Source organism: Planococcus citri, chromosome 1 (genome assembly GCF_950023065.1).
Source record: "Planococcus citri chromosome 1, ihPlaCitr1.1, whole genome shotgun sequence".
Lineage (NCBI taxonomy): Eukaryota > Metazoa > Arthropoda > Insecta > Hemiptera > Pseudococcidae > Planococcus > Planococcus citri.
The window spans coordinates 49,921,148-49,936,549 of record NC_088677.1 but is presented as its reverse complement, the minus strand read 5'-3'; the positions used below and the strand labels follow the sequence as shown (position 1 = coordinate 49,936,549).

At 36.6% G+C, this 15,402-nt stretch overlaps 1 protein-coding gene across 3 annotated transcripts; it reads right to left on the bottom strand.

Annotated features, from left to right (window-relative positions):
* Nucleotides 1–1,744: 1,744 nt before the first annotated feature.
* On the bottom strand, nt 1,745–11,794 carry LOC135832501 (uncharacterized). Of its 3 annotated transcripts, XR_010556324.1 has the most exons (7): nt 9,479–11,794; nt 8,599–9,374; nt 3,045–3,177; nt 2,821–2,973; nt 2,562–2,739; nt 2,275–2,487; nt 1,745–2,208 (listed from the first exon to the last, which is right to left on the bottom strand). XR_010556324.1 is itself a non-coding variant. In XM_065345780.1 (4 exons), the coding sequence occupies exons 1-3, from the start codon at nt 8,628–8,630 to the stop codon at nt 2,824–2,826; spliced, it is 315 nt and encodes a 104-aa protein (XP_065201852.1). In that variant the 5' UTR covers nt 8,631–11,794; the 3' UTR covers nt 2,555–2,739; nt 2,821–2,823. The 3 variants fall into 3 exon arrangements, 1 of the variants encoding a protein (XP_065201852.1); XR_010556323.1 differs by having other exon boundaries at nt 8,599–11,794; XM_065345780.1 differs by lacking the exons at nt 1,745–2,208; nt 2,275–2,487 and having other exon boundaries at nt 2,555–2,739; nt 8,599–11,794.
* Nucleotides 11,795–15,402: the final 3,608 nt, after the last annotated feature.

Here is a 15,402-nt window from a genome sequence, read left to right as displayed (position 1 = left end):
GTGTTGTTATTATAACCCATTCCTATACGATTATTTACCTGCATAGGTAAAAATATAGACCCTCTTCATACGGCTCTCGCATCTCCGTTAAGGATAAAAAATACGTGGTTCTTTTCTGACTTAATTATCACTCAACAAGTGACAAAATTAGTCCCAAAAATTACAAGAAATGCGATAATAAAGTAACCATACCCTGCAATCATATGCTTCATTCTCCCCCATAAACTAATTCAAAATGCACCCAATAAGTTCTACGACTCATTGGTGGTAAATTTTTCTTTTACTGCATGAAATGTCTCTAAGGAATCCATTTCATTCAGTTCAAGTTTACGTAAATTAAAATATGATTAGACCCAAATCACTCTTCATGTAAAAATTTTTTTTTTCATCTACAAAAATTACCATAGCGTTCATCCCAAAATCTTATTCAGAAAAATAACAAACATAATGAAGCATATTCGCGAAGCGAAAGAAACTAACCCCACTTCTCTGAGTATTTCACTGCAAAATCGACGGAAATTATTCAAAGATCACAACCTAATTCAAGCTTAAATCATTACCATAATTAAGTTCACGTAAAGCAAAATTAACTATTCCGTTGAAAATTTATCAACTTTCTTCTTTCTTCCTTCCACGCAAAAAACTTCAAAATAGTTGATATTTGTCAGGAGTAGTTACTGGATAAGAAAGTGATAGCGACTACAAAAGCACGCGACTACCACTTTCCTTCCAGCAAGCACCCTCGAAAGCATTATATTAGAAATTGTAAAATCGTTGATATCAATCAGGAGTGTGTGTTGAATAAGAAACCAGTAGCGACTTCGTAAAACACGTGGCTACCGTTTTCTTACACAAACACCCCCGATTATTTCATAATAAAACTAATTTGCCTAAAATAATCTTAGAAAATAGATAAAAATACGACATCTTACGGTAATGACTACAGAGCTTAACAATTAGGACTTCACAAATTAGGCGAACTTCGTCTTCTTTTCTCATTACAATATTCAGGTCAGAAAACTTCATTTTTTTTAATGATTCCTGTTCACGATGAAATTCAAGTAGAATATTTATCCAAAACTACGAAGGACAGAGAGCACCCACTGACTCAGTGGATCATCTTTGTCCCTCGTTGCTTCAAACAAATTATAGGTCATTTTTCAAAATTCCACTTCCATCAGTTCGCAGAATTACTGGGGAAGAAACAGCGGCAGTTTATCGACATAAAACTGGGTCTTCGCCTTCTTTGCCATTTGTCGCGATAACCAATTTTCTAAAAATTCGTGATCCCGTTGGTACTTTGGTTCCCTTGAGATTTATTAAAGGGAAGAAAATGCGAGTTGCTTTCAAAATACGCAACTACCATTTTCTTACCTCCAATACCCCCAACTAATACCTAGACGAAAGCATTTCATAACTTTTCTGATCATTGATTGTGCAAAATAGCGACAAACAGTAAAGAATGCTGTACACACGTAAACATAAGTGTACGTCATTCTTTACCGCTGGACGATATCCGCTAGAATGACCGCAAGTCAGAGAAATAGCACGATAAATCTTCGGAGTTTCTGATTTTCGGCTAAGCAAAATCCGCATACCATTTGGAAGATCCTGAAGGAATATTAGCTACGGATAAGGAGTACTGGATACTCTTTCATCATAGGTAGCCAATACTCCTTACTCATAACCACTACCCCATAATAAAATTAATTTATTAAATTAAAATTATGAGAAACAAGAAAATAAAGTAAGACCCATATTTTGGCGAAGTTTTAAACAACAATAGCTACGGATAAGGAGCGTTGGATACTTACAACCATACGTACCCATCGCTCATTACCCGTTACCATCATTTCTCAATTCAAGTCCCATATTTGGCGAATGTGTGAGGAAATAACAGCCACGGATAATAAACGCTGGATACTTCAAAAACACATGTAGCCTTCGTTTGTTACCCGTCACCATTATCCCAAGCTGTATCACGTCGTGAAATTTGAAATCTTCATTTTCTTCGATTCGAATACACATTATCCGTGTCCACATTTCTTCAAAAAATTCTTCTCGATCATAATCCAAATTAACAGCGTCTAAATAAATAAATTAATCAACTCTCACCCAATATTGAAGCATGAATCCGGTTGCTAAATTCTTCGGTCCCACGTCGCTCCTTTTGTGCACTCAAAACGATCATATATTTTTTCAAAAAATCTAAGAAGTACCAAAGAATTTTAGTACACAAAAAATTTACTTAAAAATCATTTGAATACTTCTTACCTGTATTAGAAGTAGCATTCAGGAACGATAAAATACATCGCTGAAGTATTTTATTCCTTGTACACGATGAATGAATCTACAAATTAGGATCTAGATCCGGTTCAACATCACACGTTTTCGCCAAAATTTGCAGTACGTTAATGACCATAAGATAAGGAATTTCAAATCAACACAGCTTCCCAAAATATCGTCGAAATTTCAAATTCTGAAAACCTGTACAAAATTACACACCATTCGAAAATAGATAGGAATAGTATTCACACGTAAAATCCAAATTTATAGCTCACTTGTTTGTTATTCAAGAATTTCCACCGATGATGGTTACAAAACACATTCCTAGTCGTCAATTCCATTTCACTTTCCCAAAATTCTAGGATAATGGGAAGCTCCCGTAGCCTCAAATAAATCTTGAAAGTACGATTGATTTAGGTCATTCCTTTCGCGAGTCGACTTTCAACATCGTACCTGAAATAAGTAAAGAGATAACAAAAATGATCGAAATAAAATAGAAATAATCATATAATGTTAACAAAAATTACAACCCACCTATCACTGTTTTTCGGCAACCACGAATACATTCGTACCAATCATTCCAAACCTATCCCACGAACTCAAAATTCTAGAATGATGACCGCTCTTTATATCAGCCGAATTTCTTTTTCTCCTCCTTATCGATTGTAACCATAATTTCTGGACACCCTGTAGGATTGAAAAAATCAATTAAAATATTCATAATCCATGATAAAAATAATACTCAAAAATCTACTCACGAAAAAACCGGTTGATCCCACGTCGAAAATGTTGCGATCTATGTCGCCAATATCATCACTGAAAACTTGACCACTGTTTGATGGATGACCATAAATCTTCGACAAGCATTTTTCTTCCCCAAAAATCGAACACCTGCACATTCAAAAAATTACACATTGTTAACTAGGCAGTAATTTGGCGATCGTTAAAACATCGAACAAAGCAATAAAATATTATTGTACCAAAATTACGTCACCCCCCTTTGATCGTCTCCAGCCGAACGGATACGATTCTAGGAAATTCGCGATAAGGACCTATCTTTTGATATTTTATTTTTTTTTCTTTTTTATCAAGCGACTTCTTGTCTCGACTTTGTCGTGATTTTGTTGTCGACTTCTCATATTCTCAGCTCAGTAATAGTCGTACATTGGTCTAAGCCAATTCGTGTTAGAAAGCCTCGCTTACAATTAGCCAATTTTTTCGCGTTGATTCTTCTTACTTTCAATTCAAGTGCGTAACACCGGTACTAGAACCAACATTAAAAGTCGAATTCGCAATCTAGACTGCGGATTTTTTCGTTAACATATACATTCGCGATATAGAGTGCGGATCATTTTCTTTGTAATAAACATTCGCGACAAGTGCGGTCAACGTGATACGAAAGTTTGCCTGCAAGTACTCGATTACACCACACACAACCAGAATGCCGCCACTTGATCCTTTACCACCGAATTTCCTACCGAATGACCAGAACAACTTAGCACAAGATATGGAAGGCGACATTGGAGAAAACGGGATGATCATGGATGTGCACCAGGCCGCGGATTTGCTCCTTAACCTGGCGCACAACAACGTCCAGGTAATCCAACATCAAGAACCTTTACTTGAGGACCCGGAAATGGTAGCCGCCGGTTTGAATAACGACACTCCTCCACTGCTAACGTTTGCGGGCATTGCGGTACAGCGCCTTGCACGAGACGAGCACGTCCTACGCGTAAGGTATTACCGTATCCATACCGTCAATGATGGCGTTTTATATGCCACCTGGCAGGAGCGCCAGCGCATAATTTCGTTTCTAATTTCGCTGGGGATGCCTCCGGCTGCAGCAGCAAACGTACGGCCGTACGAACCACCTGTCGAAGCAGAAAATCCGGCACAATAACAATGAAAGCTACCAGTTTCGAAAAGAATGAGAATCGAAAGTGTCGAAGTAAAAAACTCATCACACGCATCATATGACTTCCTGTATTTTCTCTCGTATTACGAACTTGACGCTGTATATCGATTCAACCATACATTCTGTGTTCATGTTATAGAACTAAGCCATGCCTTTTCTTATATTTTTTTTTTTTGTTTCTTGCATTTTGTTTTAGTTTTGTAAATTTTTTTGTATTTAGCCATAGAGCATAAGAAATGAATAACAAAAATGGTATACAGAACGACTGTGTAAATTTAGTTACGTAAAAGAATACCTTTATTCGATTGTGATTTAATTTAGGCATGTTATAATATGTGATACTACTTTACTTACACATGACATTTTTTCTATTGTTGTTACGTTTGTGTATCTTTCCCTCGTGATACTTAAAAATATAGACGAGATTATCACTGACTCCTAGTATTATTTCGTTAACACATACAAAACACAAGTATACTGTAACATCTCTGCGTAATATTATTAAAGTTCATACACAATCATTCATTCGGCTACACAAAAATAAAATAGTAACAACACTACAAACAGCAAAAATAATACTTTCGGCCATGATTAATGTAAAAAATTCGAATTCGGCATTTTTCCAACCAAAACTAATCAGCTGTTGATGCACAGATACTTGTTGCATGAGCAACTCGTTACGTTTCGGTTACAGTTAGTAGGCTAAACGCGCGCACGGATTGGTTATACTACACAATCCTACCAAACCAAAAAACATAAACAAAATCTCATTTCAAAATTTTTCAAAATACATTCACTGATAACCGTTCTAAAAGAGTGTTCCTTTCGAATTTAGAAGATTTGAATATTGTACAATTTTATAATATTGAATGTAACTCTACGAAAATTACCGGCGTAATATAGCGACAAAAAGAGGTATGAACACTTCAGAGATTTCCCCATTACATAAAAATTACCATATTAATGATGTAAAATAGATACTCTAGAGTACATCACGTTTAGATTTCATTTTCTTTTCTTTTTCATTTTCCGACAAATACAGGTTTTTTCCGGCACTATGGCTGCAGAAAGATGTGACTACTGTCATTTGACAGTAGTACCGTTTAATGAAGAAAACACGACTTACATTTCGCAATGCCAGCACCTCGATCATCAACGCTGCCTAGCAGCTATGATGAGAGGGAGAACGGAAAGAAATAAGCGAAATCAAACAGTGACTCCCTGCGCACATCCCCGCTGTGTTAAGAAGTTGTCCATGGGCGATGTGGCCCAAGTAAAAAGAAGCCCTTCCTCATCCTCGAATCCTAAACTCGAAGACTACGAGACACGCAAGCGAGAAGACGAGATGGCGATTTTCAAACATCGCATGGCGTTGTTAGCGGTCGAAAATAAAGAAATTAAGGCACGATATAAATTAGTGCTACAACATCGAGGTGACGTGGCTGAACCTTATCAAGAGCGAAACCCAGCGACACTATACAAACCCCGTTCCAACCTAACAAACGACTTCGTACCTGTAAATGGTAACTATTTTCCGGCACCGCGAAATTCGACGTACTTTCCGATACGTACAGCTTCGACATTTCACGTTGAGTATACTACAGACGGAAGACCATTTATGGTTCAATCAAGCATTTTTCCACCAGCTCTGATCATCACGGATATCGATAATCGTTCTAGAACGATATCGTTTAGGAACCAACATACCGGCAACCCTACGTTTGATCTACGAAATCATATAAACCATCGTCGCTCCGGTTCTACGACCATGAACAAACCATCCACGTACAACCAACCAAACGTACACCGGTCATCAAGTGAACCGAGATTTCCCAAAAAAGGACCTTCAATCTTAAAACACACCCAAGCCGAAGAACGATCTCTACCGCTTGAACAGCTTAAGGGTACGAGCGCCAACAAAGCGAGTCACCACCGTAGATATTGGCTGAGATGGCATACCAGCTCCAATGAAATCCAGCCCTTTTACCCCCTTAATTCCTACCCCAAGTATTTCACCGCAGCGGGATACGAGCACGAGCCAAAAATTTACCGAAGCGTATACTTCACTTTTGATATACTGATGGTCGGAGATGGGCATGTTGAAGCGCTAGCCAGAATTCTAGAAATTAATCGACCGTTCGCCGGTATACTGGATCGCGACCTATACCGAAGGGACCTGTTGCTCGAGGACCTGATGGAATACTTAGATTCTTGGACAATCCTACCAAGACGTATAATGATAAGCATCGGCCACGCTAATATTTTACAGAGAACGCCAGAGGAGGAATTCAAGGAGACCCTACGATTATTAGGAAGCGTCTTGAACAAATTGAAGGTGCGAGAAGCAATCATCGTCCCTCTCATCCCCCACCCGTCGTTTAATCGAGCAACTTTCCACCGTATTCGTGCTGCTCTTGATCGTCATTGGATAGAAAATTTTAATGGTCTTGTGATCCGAATAGACGATCATTTCTCCGAGCTACACTCACGTCAAGCCCACTTCGATGAGATGGGACCTTACTACGATAATTCAGAATATACCCCAATATTTGGAACCCTAAAGAGCCGTTTTATTCCCGAACTAAAAAAGAAGGTAAAGGATACGCCAATGGAAACTCAGGAGCAGACGATTCAAGCGATAGTAGAAGAATTTAGAAATTCCCAATCCCAACCATCATCGTCCAATGGAGAAAAAACAAATGAACCGAGTTCCACGTCTACGGTTTCGTCATCACAAACACCTCCCGATAAAGATCAAGTGTTGAGTTCTAAATCTCAAAATCAATCATCATCTGAAGAAATTACTAATACGTCGAACGTTACTTCCCCGATTCTATCATCGTCAGAAGCTTTCGAAAATAATCCAAAACCGAGTACTACGTCTACGGCTACAACAGAGACGGTTGAACAGATGATTACCGATCAAAATTCTACATCGACGAACGATTTTACATCCGAAAACTCCGAAGTGACAATCGATGATTCGAGTTCTAAGTCTACGAATTCATCAATCGAAGATATGGATACGACGGACAATTTTGAACCCAAAAGGACAGATCATAGTTCTAAATCCATGTCTGACAAAATTAAACGAAGAAATGCTGCAAAATTTTCGAACCAAAAAGCACATGCGCAGCTAACGGATAAAAAACTCGCTGATAAGCGAAAATTGGAAGAAAACCAAGTTCAGGCAAAAATCGCAAAGATGGCGATAACATCTCCACCACACGAAAACAGCTTCTCAGCTCTAAAGCCTGAATTGCCGTCGACGTCGGATTCGAACCAAAACTCGCCTAACGATTCCATAAACCCCTTCCCATATTTCGAGGATGTCACATTTATAAAATGCGAAAACACCGATACAGAATCCCACAACGATCGATTTCTGGATGAAGCAGTAAAAGAGGAAGATGAAGAACGATACGCGCAATTTTATGCTGAAACAGCAGTAGAATATGGTTCAGAAAACGAAAAATCCGATGACGAACATCCTGAAGACGCTGGCTACCAGTGAAAAAATGATAACTTATGAAAATCGACGAAAACGAACCCTTCATTTTATGTTTCCCTTTCGTGCTTTCACAATATACTCCCTATGTCGTTTATGATGGAATTTAATACCCTATCCGTATTATTTTTTTTAAATTTCGTATCATCTTTAATTTATTTTCGAAAAAGACATTGTTTGATTATTCTCTCGTATCTAGAAACCATTAGGAATAATTTACTTTAAATAACTAAGTTATTTTGTGCAAAAATTTAGTATTTTGTACCCCTGTCATTTTTTCTCAATTATTTAATTTTGTACTTATGACGATAATCGTGAATTTTGTAGGATAATTAGTGTTATAATTTATTTATTTATAGACGTTTAGTGATATATTGATTGTCCCTTTAAATATCAACGTATTTACCTTACAGATATCGGCTAATTTATTGATCTTTATTATTTTTGAAATATTACGTTTTGTTTTGTACTTGTGTTTTTTGACTACAATTACACCATCGCTATACTGCAAGATAATCAAGTCTTTTCTTTTTAGATACAAATTACAGCCAAAACAAGAAATATGCCAGTCCAGAAAAACGGTAATGGTTTTAGTCTCTAGAGACTAAAAGCCACTCATCGGAAAAACAAGTAATAAAGCTCCAATAATTACTAAAATCTTTCGATACTTCCTAACCAATTTACCCCAAAAAATCAATCTCTCTAGCGAATTTTATAGTTTGATCAAGTTTGATTTTGCATCGAAATCTCAAAAGTTTACTTTTTCTCTTCATACATTTAGCATCCAAAACAAACAAAATTAGATTTTTTTTTGAATAATTTTCTCTTTCCAAAATTATATACCCCAAAAAAGACAAGTATGTAATATGTTAAAATATACAAAACTTACCTTATGTTTTCACTCCCATAGCGCCATGACATTTTGACCAATTGACTGCAATGCTACATGCGACTGAACTGACTCCAGTGAGACGTAGCACAATGATCCATCTACCTCCTCCGATGAAAATTGACACAATGAACCATGTATTTCCTCCAGCGTGAAACATAAAAGCAATAAAGCATTTGAATCAATTATATGCGGACGATCAACATATTCCTATCTATTTTAAAATATAAATACTAATATTAAACTATAAGCTGCAAAACTACTCTATATGAAAAACTGACGTGTCAATTGTACCTTATAAATATAAGATAGGCAACAATGTAAACCTAGCATAAATACTTCTCGCTTTCTTCATCTTTCTCTCATATAATGTCTCTTGACCCTTCTTTATTTTCACTTCTTTTCTCTTTTTCGAATGATTATTATTCTTTCTCTATCTTTCTTTCTCTCTTTCTCAATAATTGAACTATTTATCTCAATATTTTTTTTTCTTTTTTTTGAGAACCGTTAACAACCTCTCTCCTTCAAATCAATCTAAATCTTACATATTATTTTTATCTCTATCTTTCTTTTCTTTTCCTCTCTCTATACTAATTCTACTCTAAAGTACCTACTTATTTATTTAGTTGTATTTAGTAATATTAATTATCTCAGTACGAAACTATCTAATTACCTTTCAATAATGGTGAGGAGGCACACTGGTGCAACTGTCCGTTGATGTTGTCTCCTTCGTGCAGGCCACTTTGTGAATAGGTCAACAACCTTTGGTCAGTCTGCTGTTTATAAACCAAAATACAATTAGGAGAAAATAGTATAAAATACAGACAGCTACAATTTTAGCATCAAAGTAGGGATAATGAAAAATTTTCCATTCTCTTACCTTTTATGATATCGATGAGCACTAACCCTTGGTATCATTTTCTTTTTCGATTTTCACCATTTTCAACAATTTCTGGAATTCTTCGAATCTGAAACACACATAAAAGAAACATGAATTAATAAGGTTGCAGGAAACCTTCTACAAAAAATTATACTAAAATTGAAACGCATAGTCTAACAATAAAAGATCCCGGATTTCTGAAAAACCAAAAAACCTGCAACAAAAAAGAAAAAACATACAAAAAATTCATTACAATTTTCAAAAAATGACCTACACATCAGTTTCATATGTACTTACCGATGCACCTACCTGCTGTACTCATGTACTTAAAATAGGAGATACCGTGCTAAGTAAGCTCCTCTTTGACTGACCCCATTTCGAAGTTGTAAAAAACAATACAAATAGTTAGATTCTGTCACAGTATTCTACACTTTAGGTGTCTTCAACAAAATTTTTTTTTGAACTTTAAATTCTAAATACACCCCACAACAACACGTTAACACACCACCTCTACTACTCTCTCTAGTGGATATGTTTAGGGTCACTGACCTCTCCAATGTATCCCTTGTATCGATTGCTTGTTTGTGTTCTAAATTTTCGAATTTGCTCACTGACATCAGGTAATCGAAGGGGTGCAGGAACCATATGGTGACCCTTGTTTCCACAATGCCTGCCCCCACCCATCTTTCGACCTCTCTTGTCAACTCAAAATAGTCTGCAATCGCAGCAAGTAACGGGGGGCAGGGGTGAGCTATAGCCTCATCAGTCTAGCTTCTGGACAGGAGGGGAAAGGGGGGAGTTGAGGCCTATCTCCCATAGCTTTTTTAAGTCATAACCGTGACTTTCCTCGATTGTTACTCAATTGAGTTAACCCCACGGGGGGCATATGATATGGTGAGATATGGCCCAACTACGTAAGTAGTTATTCGAAGCATAACTATAGGTAGCGTGAACGTAAGTGGTGGGAACGTGTTAACTCCGCAAAGGTCGTGACGTAGGCAATGCATCGAGCAACGCATCGAGCGCGATGCATATATAATGCATCGCGAACGCACCAAAATTACTTAGCATAGGTATCTCGAGCTCGCCGGTGCTTCGTCGTAACGCGCATTTCCTCAGATATGAAACTTAGTAGATGTGACAGGCAGGTAAGGTATCCAGTAAGGGTACCTATCCCCTATTTATCCAGGCATTGCCCACTACATATAGTGGTTAAAATGAAATTACGTCGTGATTCGAATAAGTTAACTATCCGATCGCGATATTATTGGGTATGGAGTAGATCTTCCCGGGCATCACTCCTACTGCTAGTAGAATAGGTACCTCGTGTAATACATTGCTGTCGCCTGGCCTAGTATGAGTGAGCCACCTTGAAAGAGACAGTAGAAGCGGACATTATGTGGACCTTGGTGAGTAACCTCATCATTTATTTAATAAGGTAATTTTTCCCATACTTACGAGTATTGAGAAGTAATCTCTTTCTTCGTAAGTATGCAAAATTAGGGTTTATTGTCATCCCTGCATAATTCATCACCTTCGATTACAATAATACTTTAGCGTATTATATCTTAATTCATTAGCGCGAGACGCATAATATGGACCGGTGTCCATATTAATGATGTAAAATTATGTAAATTCTTTTATATCTTGATTCACCTGACATGATCGAATTATAATAATAAATCAATTAGACACGTTGTATCGTTTTGGTGTTATTATTATTACATCGGATCATAAATGCATATAGTATTTCTGCATGATTTCTGAGCTCTCCGACACCCATAGACTAGCCAGGTATAGGGAAATATTAACTACTTACGTAGTAATATTTAGCCTTCTCCCCTCAGTAATATTTCTAATAATATTCTCTTCAATAGTTATGCCAGAATTAACTATATCAAACTGCGAGAAGAAATTGAGTTGGAAAACGAATTAATGACAGATGGTGACGATAATACATCATCGAGCTTCACCCCTTCAGATGCGTATGTAATATGTATGTAATAAAAATTTTAATTTTTCCCCTAATTTAAAGTAAAGTTGCGTTTAATAAACAGATTTTTAAATTGTAAGTTACCTCGAGCCAATTTTTCGACGCTCTATGCGTTTTGAAGGGCGACATTAACATCGTGCGTACAAATTCGACATCGAACCGTTCGAACGTGAATTTGATAAGTTACCCGCGTATATACTTACGTAGATAAGCTTATTGGTTGGATTCTACCTCGCGAAAGTTATTTGTCAGGTAGATAACCAACAAAGTTGATAGCAAATACACAGAGTTGAGCTAATGTAAATGTACATACATTGTGCACACAGACACACATTATGAAGATTCGATAAACGCTGCATAATTTTGCTTGCACTTCATTTCCTGACCATGTCGCAACAAGCCGAATAAAAATGATCACGTCAAAATCGCTGAAGAATTGAAGATAAAATAGGTTTCGATCCTTTGTATTTTATCAAAAATGGCGAATTTTATATAGATTACAAGAGAGAGAGAAAAGGTACCGATAAGGCTTCAAATGCGTAGTTGGAAAAATGGTAAAACCCCAAAATACACATAGTTACTACAAGTATGCCATTATAATGATCGGCTGCATTATTCATTTTTAATTTTTCCGTTCTTCATCAGATGACAAATAACTTTTGGGTCTTTAGGTACTTTTTGTCAAGAATTTATAGGTTGGCAACATTTAATTCATGCGTTTTAAAAACGATTTCCATGTTACCAACTTACAGAATTGCAACAAAAACTACAAGGAGGGGACCTAAAAGCATCGGCCAGTCGGTGCAAAACGAAACTCGTTAAAATAATGATTGTTCAATTTATACATAGTGTCGATTTTAAAAGGAACATAATCGAAAAAAAATTTCGATCTCAATGAGATAGACCTGGTAGTTCTAGCTGACGCCGTTTAAGTCTTCTCAATCCTACCTTTATCGTCATTTTTTTTCAGGCAAACAAATCTCTGAGATTACTTCTTCGCAAACTCATTACAATGAGATACGACTCAATCGTCAGTTTCATTTAAATTAGATAGGTTTGCTGATACTTTTTCACTGAAAAATGACAGAAGATACTGCCGAGTTCATCCGAGCAACCACAATCGAAATAACAACATACCTAATCAAATTGTTTTGAAAACTTTCAAGTATAGATGGTCTTCTCTGATTTTCGAACTCGTACAGTCATCCAATTTTTACAATCGTCATTCACATTCAGCTTCTTTGTACCATGTTCATTTGTACTAGGCAGTTCAGCAATATGTTTATTTTTTTCTTATTAATCTTTTCATCAAAAATATGATTTTTCATCGTAGGTAAGTATTAAGTAATACTATACTTTCCTCTTTATTGCGATGGAAAAATACCGAAAATATTTCTACTACTTGGAAGGTCACATCGACGTATTATTTTTACTCATTCCGTCAACGTTACAGGAGAAAAAAAAATATCTGGACAAATCTTCTATCTTCATCCATCTTACATTAGAAGCATAGGAGGGAAACAGTATACTTATGTAGTAAGTTTCTTGGGTTTCCGGTATTTCGTCGTCAATACAAAGCCACAACGTAATGATTTCGGTAAAGAACGACGTTTTGCGCCTTGATGACAAGAGTATTATTATATGGAAAAGAAAATCTAAACCGATGACGATGTTATCTGTCAATACTCCCGCAGGAAATTCAAACCCTTATCGAAAGTACCTACTGTAGATTTACGAATGCCAAGAATGGACTGAGAGCCCAACCACCCTCCCTTGTCCTTGCATCTAATACACAGCGAATCGCTATTGCGGTGACTTCGATATCGATATTATGACCTTCTTATTAACCTTTTAAGAAAATGTGGCGGAAGCTCTGTGTTATCTTGGAACGATTTCCTCTTAATTTTCTCGGTTTCGTCCGATGTTTGTTGTGCAGTAGGCATCGTTATGAGGCGATATCGGGTTTTCATAATGTTTTAAATAGCATTCGTAAGTCGAATAGAGCAGTAGAGAAGATGAAAGGGATTTCAAGGGTTGTATTTTGCATGCAGAATGAGACGAAGGGAAGCTTGTTCAAATACCAATATATACAGGCCTAATACAGGTGAAGGTACCCAGCTACCTACTTTTAATATTTGGCGGATTGTTCACCTTTCGCAAAGTTGGAAGATTTAAACCAGGAAGCAAATGTAGCTCTATTATGATAGATTAGTCCCGGGTTCGATTTATATTACGTGAAAATTATGGTAAAATGTAGACAAAAATCGAGACTTCAAATACCTACTGAATACTTTTTTCCAATAGAGTAATACGAATGTTAAATATTGATGACCTCCTTCGGGTTTCATTTTGTTTCCAGATCAGAATAAAACCTTTTCTGGGACCGTGACGATGCTGACATTTTATAAAGTGATATGTGCACACATCGTATCGGCATCAACACTCATTCGTTAATGACTTCACTTCTTTAATCTTTCATTTCGCCGGAATTATCTCAAAAACGTTAGTCGTCCAGAAGAAATACGCCATCAAGTTGATAAGGGAAAAAAACAAAAGAAAACATCACCGTATAGTTTGGAAAGATGACATGTACTACGACAAAGGCCATTTTGAAGCTTTTAAAAAATGACAACTTTTCGACATGAACGAATATAAGAAACGTAGAAACGTTATCCGAAAAATGGAAGAAGTGAGTAGAGGAACTTGAAAGAGGACTGGACTGAACCAAGCGTCAATGCGAACGTTTAATATTGTATATTGCCATATTCTTTCTTCATTTTTCTTTCATCGAATATGTTTTTAAAAAATTGTAACGACGTGTTTGAAATATTAAGAGAAAGAAGAAAATTAAAGAAAGCGAGGGTTTTTCCGCGAATCTGGCAAGCCGAAAGATAACATTGCGAGATAGGTAATACAAAATTCGTACAAAGTGGCAAAATTTACACAATTATAATTTCTCGCAACGCCTTCAACAAAGAAAGGGAAAAAATCGCCAACAACTCGCACAACTACAAAACACGCCAACCAATTTACCAGCAATCTGATTAAAAAGTATAGCATTAAAAGCGAGAGCGAGTTAAACTAAATTAGACGAGTTTCAAAAAACGATTATCCTTCGTAATAACAGACATTCTGCGGCAGAGAAAGACGCTCGCGCTCGAGTTGATTAATAAAGGCATTTATTACATCTGTTTATAAAAATTGTTGTCTTACTATGAAATATTTGGTGTGTCTTTAATTCGGCAAGAAACTTTTAATCGAGTTAAACTCGCTCTGTTCTATACCTTTAAAACGTCATACTATACACGCGAATGTTGCGATGATACAGCGAACAGGGAGCCGAGACATGCGGCGAAGGGGACAGGACCTTTAATCGAATTAACGTAACAAGCATAGTTTTAGGTTGAAAGTTTGAGCCTAACTTTTTCCACCATCAGATTGTACACACTTTTCGCGTACGTAATGATATTTTCTGTTTTGTATCGGCGTTCAGGATTTGCCACGTACACCTGCTAGAATATAGTACATCTACATAGCTTTTACAGCGCGGTTAATTAGAATTTGGAAATCAATTTGAGCAACAAAATGTCCAATAATTGAAATAGTGAATCATCAACCAATGAAATTGAAAAACCGTTATTATGGCCGGTTGCCCATCTTGTGAATTAATGGAGCCACGTGCTTCGCAAAACTCGAATCGAAATTTACCTATTTTTTAAAAAAATCATCAAACATAAGAAAATGTTTGAATCATTCGAATGATGCCCAATCATAACCTATACTTAAGTAATACTCGAATGGGAAGCACAAAAAATAATTATCATTATGACAAATTTCTCATCTTCAAAATTGAAGGGGTAAATTTGATTCAGGATTTACAAATTTGTTGTGCTCTAGATTTTGAAAATTTCGATTTTTCAAATTGTTTGCC

Bases quoted from the DNA above. Each gene is read 5' to 3' on its own strand.
- LOC135832501 (XM_065345780.1), bottom strand. From the start codon at position 8,630: ATGTCATGGCGCTATGGGAGTGAAAACATAAG. The intron at 3,178-8,598 runs GTAAGTTTTGTA...TTGAATGTGCAG, and splicing joins TATGGGAGTGAAAACATAAG to GTGTTCGATTTTTGGGGAAG. The intron at 2,974-3,044 runs GTGAGTAGATTT...TCAATCCTACAG, and splicing joins TGGGATCAACCGGTTTTTTC to GGTGTCCAGAAATTATGGTT.